Source organism: Carassius carassius, chromosome 3 (assembly GCF_963082965.1).
Source record: "Carassius carassius chromosome 3, fCarCar2.1, whole genome shotgun sequence".
In the NCBI taxonomy this organism is placed as follows: Eukaryota; Metazoa; Chordata; class Actinopteri; order Cypriniformes; family Cyprinidae; genus Carassius; species Carassius carassius.
The window spans coordinates 39,221,315-39,232,359 of NC_081757.1; the positions used below are offsets into that span (position 1 = coordinate 39,221,315).

Consider the following 11,045-nt stretch of genomic DNA (forward strand, 5'->3'; position numbering starts at 1 on the left):
ACTTGATGACGATGACGTACGTACCCTCCAGCAGGTCTGACGCGTCCAGTGAATAAAGTCGCGTCTGCTCGTGACGTCAGCTCACAGTTCTCCTCCTCACACCGGTGCGTCCAGTCACCTCAAGGCGCACTGCTCTAAAACCATATCATTAATCACGTTTATATACAATTCCTTTCTTTTCCTCATCTATTTTTCTTTTCTTTTTTTTTTGGTATCCCCACACCATCAAAGCTGAAGTTCTTTTAGAAAAGGTAAGATTGATCTAATCTGATGTACATTAGCACTGTGCTGCTGCTGTAAAATGGCTCCGATTGCTCGCATCTTCTTTCTACATTCGCTAGACGTTAACGTTACATTCCGTGCTACCGGTGAACCGAGCGCCCTTACCGAGTTAACACCAGAGGTTTATCGCTGTACGTGAGCGGCTGTGTGTTTATATGTTAATAATAGTGCTCTGCTGACTCGCTTTATGATCCTTAATGAGGAAATGGCGGCCGGTTATTAGATCAGCTGTTCTCTGCCGGTAAACCGCCCGTTTGACCATAAAACAACGAATATAATTCTTCCACGTGACCCGCTATTACACTTAATGCCTGGTTTTGGTTTCTACTTGTTTGAGTTTAATTTAAACACTGAATGTCTAGATCTTGTCCGTTTTCTTCTGAGATAATTAGTCTTAATGCTAATGCACAAACAGCACCATGACAACAACCGAGTTAACGTTATTGTTTATCATAAAATATAACGTTACCCTTATTTAAACCGTCCGTATGTAGTCTTTATTAACTGACCGTGAACTTTTTTTTTTAAGTACCCAGTTACATTGCCACTTGAATTAATAAATCAATGTTCTTTTGTGAAACCTGAGCTCATGGCAGAGGCCTTGCGCTTTGTTCAGATTTGATGGCAGTTCAGTTCTTCACATTTATCCGCATTGTCAACTTTTCAGTGCGATTTAAGAGCCATTTTAGCTCTCCTATACATTTCAGTTGAACTTAAATGCTTGTCACTTCGACTTGTTTTGTGAATGTATTTAAATGAAGTGTTTTTCTCCTCTTTTAGCCCGTGTTTCTACACCCCACCCTTTCTCTCTCATTCTTTTTGAGGATCTTTCATTGTCAAGCCGCCAAAGTGGAGAGTGTGATCGCAGAGGGGGGTGCTTCTCGTTTCAGGTACACACTTCACTTTTATTACACACCTGTGCCTTTTCAGAAGATCGGTAATATACCTAAGGTTTAGTTAACCACTTCAACTGTTATTTTGATTTTTTTGAGAATTAGACATATGCAATATTGGACCCACCGGTGGGTCCCCAGAGTTGATGTGGTTAATAAGATGTATATTGGTAGCTTTTAATTAAGCTTATGGTCAGAGAGAGCTCAGTATTTCATATATGAATTTGTGGGATGTGGGGAATATGGATTGGAAAATGAGTTCCAGTCATTTAAAGAAAACTTGCGATATGAACTTTCACTTTTATAGTGCTTCTTCGGGCGGAGGAGGAGGTAGGGGTGCACCTCAGCACTATCCCAAGTCTGTCGGCAACAGGTACGTGAATTGAAGAATAGACCCTTCGTTTGTTAAAATGTAAATCGACTAATTGTCAAGTAAAAAATGGTTTGGATATCTCTTTTGGTCGTGTCTGAGGGGCCGTTTACAAGACAAATCTTCTTTGAACTGTGCAAAGTGCAAGTGAAAATGCCAGTGTTATGGTTTCTGTGTAAACACCCAATACGGGAATCTTTGAAAATGGTGACGTCATGCACGTGTGTAGTACATGTTAGGTATGTAGACATGCGCAGTACATTTCGACTTTAAAAGCAAATGCGAACAACCATGCACAACTACGGTGGAGTATGGTACTGTTGTTTCTGCTCATGAGTTTGCTAATGCCTCTTCAGCAAAGTGTGAATTTATCTTTAATATTACAATCCACACTGGAGACGCATCATCTAATTATCACTTCCCTACAGGTACGGTTTACTTAGTTACAGGTTACAGTGCCAACTACTGGCTTGACATACATAATACTGCGTATTTCGCAGATATGTGTAAACGAGAATCATTTTTAAAATGTGTATATGGGAAACTTTTTTTTTTTTTAAACGCAAGCGAAAAACGTTTCTGTTTTTGATTACATCGTTGTCGTGAAACGTAACATGAATCAAAATGAACTTCAAGTTTTGATCCTTGAATGCGCCTGTTTATTGACCGTTTGGCTCATTTAAATGTATTGCTGTCTTCTATATCAGTGACCATCATTACATAATCGTTGCGTTATTTCCTGAGGACTTGTTGATTGTGAAAGTTGGGGGAGGATTTGTTGACTCTGAATAGCAACCAACAAAAAATGGAACATTTTACTGTAGCTTTTTTTTTTTGTCTAAAGAAAAATTAATTTAGGTGAAGTCACCATGAAATCTAAACTCACTGTTCTTTTTATGTAATGTGTTTTATAAATGTATTCATTTATTTGTATTTAACTGTATATCCCCTTTTTAATTTTTAATCGCAATAACATCCGTTCTCTGAATTGTACATCATTGCGTAACTTTTCCTTCCCAGCAGTCTGTTACTCAAGAGATCGCAGGAATGGCAAATAACAACTCGCCAATCAATTCCTGATAGACAAAATCAAGTCCAGTCCGCCTTTGGTTTGAGCCTTTTCGCATGGATATAGGTCAATTGGAAAGAAAAGATTTACTTCTTAATATTGTTTTACAAGTCTTACATGTTTTAAATGTAGACATAAGTAGCTTGTTCTGAACCTGAGGTGTTGACCTCATGTGAGAAAATGGCATTAAAGTGTTTGTCATATACGGGTGGTGCCAGAATCCTTTCTGATTGGCACATTTTATGATTAACATTTAAGTCACTAAAGCTTTGACAAAACCAATGACTCTGCATTGTTGTTTTCTAGCGAGTTCCTGGGGAAAACCCCAGGGCCTAGCGTTCAGAGATGGGTTCCTTCACGAAGCACTAGACGAGATGTCAACTCCTCCAATGAAAAAGAACGACATGATGCAATCTTCAGAAAAGTGAGAGGGTAAGAGCCTGAAATGAATCTTCTCACTCACCACTGCAGAGATGAAGCAGAACACACTCTTGTCCTGCTGTGAAAATTAGCTTTAAAAAACATTAATTCCTGGATTTGAATATTCTTGGTTGCAAATGTCCTTGAATTAGCTTTTTAAGAACCAGTGACAATGGATGTCACTGTAGAACTAACCATTTTGCTTGTTTTTTTTTCGTAGCATACTTAATAAACTGACCCCTGAAAAGTTTGACAAGCTATGCCTTGAGCTCCTGAATGTGGGCGTAGATTCAAAGCTCGTCCTCAAAGGAATCATCTTGCTGGTGAGGGTTTTGTTCACTTTATATATGTAGGATAGAGCCACAATACCAATACTGTATATATAAAATACCAACTTTAATACCAAAGAGATGGCTTTTCTTACACATGAAATTAGCATGTCAACGTGTAGATGTATGTATTCGGGCTGCACAATATATCGTTTAAGCATCACAATCGCGATGTGCGCATCCACAATACACACCGCAGAATTTGCAATGTTTGGTATACTGATCAATACTCTGTATGGATCAGGTGCAGGGTTCGAAATGCTGGTGATTGTTGGATTAATTGCAAAGTTAAATCGTCATACACTGAAGGTTCATCATTTGCATGTGTTTTAGGTCCTGTTGGTTTAAACTTTCAAGCAATTTTAAACAATTCAAGCATGAGAAAGTGTGAAAGAGCTCAATTGTAAACACACTATTTTTTTTCTTTGCTCACACAAAGACACTGTGTCTACACCGGACATGACGGCTTGATCATTTAAACTTTGTTCCGTCATAACAATAATAAATCATAAAAATGTCATAAATAGACAGTGGCATCAGTTTACTGTCTGGGATTTGTCGTATCGTGCTGCCTCCAGTGTAGACCGCACACTGCTTATGTGTTCAAGCCTATGGTATTTTGTCACGCTGCACCACTAGTGTCCGGTGTAGAAATGGTGAGAGCCGTGCAGATGCATGTGAACACTGAATTCTGTTTTTGCCTGAAATGTCGAATGCATGTGAAATTGTCAAAATGCATGTCTCTGCAAGTATCCTTGTAAAGACACTTGCTTATGGTTTAGATGAAAGTAAACAATTGAGAGAAAAAAAAATGTATGTGTAACAGTATATTGGTTCACAGCACATATATTCTTGCTTTGTGTCATGTTAATCAAACAACAAAACGCATGGAAAAAAATCTATTTTGTAGCTTTAACACAATTCATAACATTTAATTTATACAGTGAATACTACAGTGTTTTACATTTGATTATACAATTTCAGTACCTGAATACTGTTAGATTTATCTAAAAAAACATAAAGCACGGTTTAATTTGTATCATTGTTCCATTATGTATCTATGCTTATAATGTTTATTTTCTATACTGATTTGCTTGCCTACAAAATCAACCCAATCATTGATTATTTTTCAAATAGAGCTATTTAAGTCATCTGGTGTATTATTTGTTTCTTAATATATTGCAGAAAAAAAATTGCAATGTGAGTTTTTTTCCAATATTGTGCAGCCCTAGTGTGTGTGTGTGTGGATGGATGGATGGATGGATAGACAGATAGATAGATAGATAGATCGAGAGATAGTAAGGTTAATATTAATTACTTGACTAGCTATGTTTCCATCCACCAATTTGGAGCATTTTTGAAAATGGCAGGGGAGAAAAAAAACCAAGATGGAAAGTGCCAAAATTCTAAAAATTTGCTTAAACTTATGCGCACATTTGATTAGGATAAACTTTATCCGATAAGAAAAAAAATGCATAAACTAAGATGGAAACACATTTACAGAATATATTCTTCTATGCACATCAAAAGTCATGTGAATTTTCGTTATGACACAAGACTAGCAGCAGACCGATCTTGTTCACAGCATCTCTTATTTAGTGCCAATTTGTCAGGAAGTGACTTTTTTTTCTTTTCTATGACTTGTTGGATGGAAACGGTGCTTTATTTGCAAATGTTTTGTTATATTCCAGTTTTGCGCACTAGTGAAATTTGAATCTTTGGATGGAAACACAGCTATTGACATTTAAGGACAGTGGCTGGTCTTTTCTGCATTTACATACAATACCTTTTTTTTTGCCTGTGAGAAATGCTTTTGATTTAATTATCTTGGCTCAACTATTTGTTCACTTCGACCAGATTGTAGACAAAGCCCTTGAAGAGCCGAAGTATAGCTCGCTATATGCTCAGCTATGTCTGCGTCTGGCAGAGGATGCTCCGAACTTTGACGGCCCCTCAACAGAGATCCAGTCATCACAAAAGCAGAGCACAGTAAGAAATTCCTCTCTTCATTTGCAAGAAGCTTCACAGCACTGTGTTGGGATATTTATTCCACTTTTTCGTCATGCTCCTACAGACATTCAGGAGACTTCTGATATCCAAACTTCAAGATGAATTTGAAAACCGTGCCAGAAATGTTGACCGTAAGTAGACCATGGAATTGTTAACATTATTACAGCAGCTATACTGAATTTTCTGATGTTTTACTTCTGATTTATTTTATTTTTCTACCAGTCTATGATAAAACTGACAGCCCTCTCACCTCTGAGGAGGAAGAGCAGCGTGCCATTGCCAAGATCAAAATGCTGGGAAACATCAAATTTATCGGAGAACTTGGCAAACTCGATCTCATTCACGAGTCTATCCTTCATAAATGCATCAAAACAGTGAGTTATTCATAAATCCTCGATTGAAATATTCATGTCAGCTTCTTGATCTCCAACCTAATGGTGTTGCATTTGAACTCTCCTAATTGAAGCTTCTGGAAAAGAAGAAAAGAGTCCAACTTAAGGATATGGGGGAGGATTTGGAGTGCCTCTGTCAGATAATGAGAACTGTGGGGCCAAGACTAGATCATGAGAAAGCCAAGGTAAGCTGCTTTAAGACTAGCAGGACTTTGGGTGCATTAAGACCGTGGTATTTCCTAACACCCCTTTGTCTCGCAGTCTTTAATGGATCAGTACTTCGGCCGTATGCTATCCTTAATGAACAACAAGGACTTGCCTGCTCGGATTCGTTTCCTGCTTCAGGATACAGTGGAGTTGCGTGAGAACAACTGGGTGCCTCGGAAAGCTTTTATTGATAATGGACCTAAGACTATCAACCAGATCCGTCAGGATGCAGTAAAGGTGAGACCCCGTCAGTTATCGTTTGACCTTTTAGAGTTCTGGATTTGCAGTGTAAACATTAAAAGTATTCGAGTGCATTAACATTAGAACTCGTTGTGTCTCTGTGAAATAAGCTATTTTGACAATGAAATGGGCCATTTGCACAATTTATGCAAATCTGAGGACCTGTCATTTAGGGATGGGGGTTTGAGTTATGTGATATCTGAATATATCAGTATATCTAAAGGGAACTGTTTTCTGAGGAACTGATTTTTGCAATATGGGAAAAATATTCACAAGATACATTTACATTGAATGGCACTGACAATTTAAAACAATCATATTGCAAGTTATCAAAACCCCAACCCCCCCCCCACCCCCCCCCCCCCCCTGGCCTGTTGTTGTGTGAAATAGTTTAAGTCACTTTTTACAGTTTAAAATGTTACCATAGACATTGCTGTTTCAAAGCAACATTGATTCCTTATTATGCAGTTCTATTCTAATATCAGAATTTTCCAAAAACTAAACTACTGATTTCAAGAAATTATCAGCTGACATATTCACTTTTTAGCAGTTTAGGGGTTTATAGGTGTGAAGCAAAAATGTCTGTGGCTTGAAAAGGCTTGCAGATATGAAAATCTGTTGTCTTTTGTTCCTTGCAGGATTTGGGTGTTTTTATTCCACCGATGATTCAAGGAATGAGGACTGACTTATTTCAAGAAAGTCCTTTCTTGCCGACAAGAATGAAACCTGACAGAGAAACTCTCGGGGGATTAGCGGATATGTTTGGGCAGATGCCAGGTATGTCCTGAAGTGCGTTGACATTTCTGGGACAGGTCGTGCATGACTGGATTTGCTCTATAGCTCACTGCCAGCTTAATAACTCTGTTGTCTGGTTATAGGCAGTGGGATTGGTACTGGCCCTGGGGTCATTCAGGACAGGTATTCTCCCACCATGGGCCGTCGCACTAACCCTCTTTTCAACGGTCACGGAGGCCACATGGCCCCTGCACCCCAGCCTTTCATGAAATCCAACCAGGTGAATGCCCAATCACCAAACAACTAATGCTTCAGGACTTCAATAATATATTAGTGCTAATAACAAGTGTTTCTGTTCTGATCAAAGGGGCAAAATCTGCTTTTCCAGAGCCAGACTCATTCATCTCAACAGCAAGCTCAGTCCAAGGATATGCCACCACGTTTTAAGAAAGGACAGCTGAATGCGGATGAGGTATAAATGATTTTTTTCATTTATTATAGTCTGGTTTTAATTTGAAGAGAAGTGTTTTTCATCTTGTAGGATTAATGATGACATCTTCATGTTTTAGATTAGCTTGAGACCTGCTCAGTCATTCATTCTGAACAAAAACCAAATGCCAAAGTTGCAGCCGCAGATACCTACCATGATTCCTCCAAGTGCTCAACCTCCACGCACATCCACACCTCCGCTGGGACAGGTGAGGAGTACTGTAGCTCATGCAATTGGAACAAAATGCCATATTTCTTATTTTGAAGATGGATTTAACCCTTTCTTTTGTTTGTAGCCACCGCAGCTCGGCCTGAAAACCAACCCACCTCCAATTCAGGAGAAGCCACAGAAGACGATTAAGAAGCCACCTCCTGCAAAGGAGGAACTGCTTAAGATGACCGTATGTTCCACTTAATGTCTTATTGAAAAAGTTCAATCAGACTTTTGAGTGAGCTGTTCCTTGACTTTGCTTGCAGGAGAATGTTGTGACCGCTTACTTGAGCAGCAAACACATGAACAATGCGGTGAATGGGGTGCGAGAGATGAAAGCTCCCAAACACTTCCTGCCTGAGATGTTGAGTAAGATGATCATCTGCTCACTGGAGAGCCCAGATGAGGACCGAGAGCATGTCAGCACTCTGATTAACACGCTCCGGATGGAGGGACTGGTCACGGGGGAGAACTTTATGCAGGTTTGTAAACGCTTTACACCAGTGAAGTTCACCCTCACAGCATCTCGACTGAAACGGGAACTCATCCTTTCCTCAAATGACATCATCTTACAGGCTTTCCTCAATGTTCTGGACCAGTGTCCCAAGATCGAGTTGGATGTTCCCTTGGTGAAGTCTTACCTGGCTCAGTTCGCTGCCCGGGCGATCATTGCTGAGCTTGTGAGCATGGCAGAGTTGGCCCACCCCCTGGAGAACGGCATGCACTTTCCTCTCTTCCTCCTCTGCTTGCAGCAAATGGCCAAAATGAAAGATCGGGAGTGGTTGACCGACCTTTTCCAGCAGAGCAAGGTCAACATGCAGAAGATGCTGCCAGGTATGGGCTTCTGTTTTCCTCCCTGTTTGGACATACTTCCATGCCTCTTAAATTGAGAAGTTAAGTTAATCAACTTAACATTAGTATGTATTTATGCTTTTAGAATGGTAACCCAGTTGACATATACACAGTTAACTTTAAATGAGCTGCAAATAATGTTCAGTGAAGATAGACTAAAAGCTCTGGTCAACCCAGACCTAGCATCCACACAGCTGATGTTTATCCATGGGCTGTGAAAAAAGCACTTATTTAAATGTAACCATTACGAACATAGATTTTTGGCCTTCTAATAGTTGTTTTGGACTCAATCTGATTTGCCGAAATTGAAAATTCAGTTGCCAGATTTGTTAAACCCTAACAAATCCGGTCACTTTTTATAATAGAACATTAATATAATCATATATTCCTGTCTCTGCCCATAGAAATAGATCAAAACAAAGATCGTATGTTGGAGATTCTGGAGGGGAAAGGGCTGAGCTTCTTATTCCCTCTGATGAAGCTGGAGAAGGAGCTGCTGAAACAAATCCAAGTGGATCCTGCCCCGCAAACCATCTACAAGTGGATCAAGGACAACATTTCTCCAAAACTGCACACTGATAAGGGTTTCGTTAACATTCTGATGACCAGGTATGATGATGGACCTGCTGGCTCAAACCTTTCTTGTAAATAAATGGACTGAAAGTTTGTTATATGGACACTTGGTTAACCCTCCCAAAATTCATCTAGCTTTTTGCAGTACATTTTCCACGAGATGTGTTCCACTGAAGGAGACGACCAATTATCAGCACCTACGAAAGAGCAGCTCGACCAGGAAAAGCAGCTGCTACTTGCCTTCAAACCGGTGATGCAAAAGTTCCTGCATGATCACGTGGACCTACAAGTCAGTGCACTCTATGCGCTACAAGTCCACTGCAACGCCCATGCTTTCCCCAAAGGTACGGCTTGAAATCTTCTGACTTTAAATTAAGAGAATTCCCTAAGGATTTTTTTTATTTTTTGAGAAAATAGTTACTTCCCCTAATAATAATTGTTGTTGTTATTATTACATTGTATATATTTTAAATACAGAATGCTTGAAGTCATTGGCCTAAAATTTGGGAACCCTGGAGATGGTTTACCAAGACTTGGAATTGAAGTAGTCAGAGAAAATGCTCGTTTTCCCGTTTTTAATGGTGTCTCATCTCCTTAGGAATGTTACTGCGCTACTTTGTCTACTTCTATGATATGGAGATAATCGAAGAAGAGGCCTTCCTAGCGTGGAAAGAAGATATTACACAGGAGTTTCCAGGGAAAGGAAAAGCATTGTTCCAGGTAACTATCTTAACTGCATTAAACGGTTACACACCATTTCTTTTGAAAGACACATTTACTTTTATTCTCTCTTTTCCCGGTTTAGGTGAACCAGTGGCTCACCTGGCTGGAGACAGCAGAAGAGGAGGAGTCTGAGGAGGAAGCTGACTAAAGAACCAGCCAAAGCCTTGACGTTTCGTTACACCATCTCTCCTTTCACCCGCTGCACTCCATCCCACGCTGCTGTTTCCTGCAGTGTCAAGCCAACGTATTATTCAGGCTTCTCTTTGGCCTCATTGTTTAAAGCATGTAATGACTAGCGTCTGTTCAGACCCACCACAGATAAATGGTTTTAGCAGCTTAAAACGGCATCCTTTTTTATATATTTTTGCTTTTAAGAACATGTATTTGCAAGAGCCTTTTCTGCTGCTGTTCATTTCAGCACAAAACTATAGAAATGCACTTTTGCTCCGTGTCATATTTTGAGTCGCTGCAATATTTCACTTTTGTTTGTTGCAAGGAATCCTCAGTAGTCATTGGTTACCATAACGTGTTTAGTGGATGCGTTGTTCATACCTCACAGTAGTGTGATAGTCTCACGAAAACTCTCCAGATCTGAAAGGTGCTCGAGTCTGTGAAATGGGAAAAATGGTTTACTTTCCAGTTATGATTGTAAAATCTCTTTTTTTTTTTACTTCCCCTCCTATTTTTTTTTTTATAAATATGAACTAAGCCATGTGGGAGAGATGAAATTATGCAGCCTTTTTGTTTTCTTTTTTTTCTTTTCCCAGCCCCTCCACTACTTGTCAAGCTGATACTTGAATTGTTTTTTTTTCTTTACGGCATGTTCAGGGATTACCAAACACAGTTTGTTTAGATGCATCAATCTGATCCAAACAGAAGTGTCTACTTTTTTTTAATGCATTTTAATTGGTAAAATAAAGATGAAACAAGAATAGAAATTTGGTATGGATGTTCAATATACAAATCACTGTTTTACAACCTAACAGTGTTGTGCCATGATGGGTATTAAACATATTTATTTAATCATGAGGGGGAAATCAAAGCTTTATCATTAGGTAGGACAACAAATAGTGTTACTGTACAGTGTAAGAGCTCTGAATGTTCGGTGTACCACTGTTGCTTTCAATAAAGTTACACACCAGCATTTATTTGGCCTTAATTCATGTGTGATTGGGCATGTATCTGTGGAACAAAGAACATTTGTCATCCGACTTGTTTACTGAAGGCCATCCTCCAGTTCAAAATGAAAC

At 39.3% G+C, this 11,045-nt stretch overlaps 1 protein-coding gene across 1 annotated transcript; it reads left to right on the forward strand.

The window, feature by feature from the left end:
• Positions 1 to 212: 212 nt before the first annotated feature.
• On the forward strand, positions 213 to 10,943 carry LOC132113181 (eukaryotic translation initiation factor 4 gamma 2-like; the record flags this gene model as incomplete). The annotated part of the gene is made up of 21 exons (XM_059521006.1): positions 213 to 251; positions 1,063 to 1,172; positions 1,483 to 1,548; positions 2,921 to 3,046; positions 3,255 to 3,357; positions 5,221 to 5,352; positions 5,438 to 5,504; positions 5,596 to 5,747; positions 5,840 to 5,950; positions 6,027 to 6,209; positions 6,851 to 6,989; positions 7,091 to 7,227; positions 7,315 to 7,419; positions 7,517 to 7,645; positions 7,733 to 7,837; positions 7,914 to 8,129; positions 8,223 to 8,481; positions 8,904 to 9,108; positions 9,208 to 9,416; positions 9,671 to 9,792; positions 9,878 to 10,943. Coding segments are annotated over 21 exons (2,781 nt in total), but the record flags the coding sequence as incomplete, so codon positions are not given.
• Positions 10,944 to 11,045: the final 102 nt, after the last annotated feature.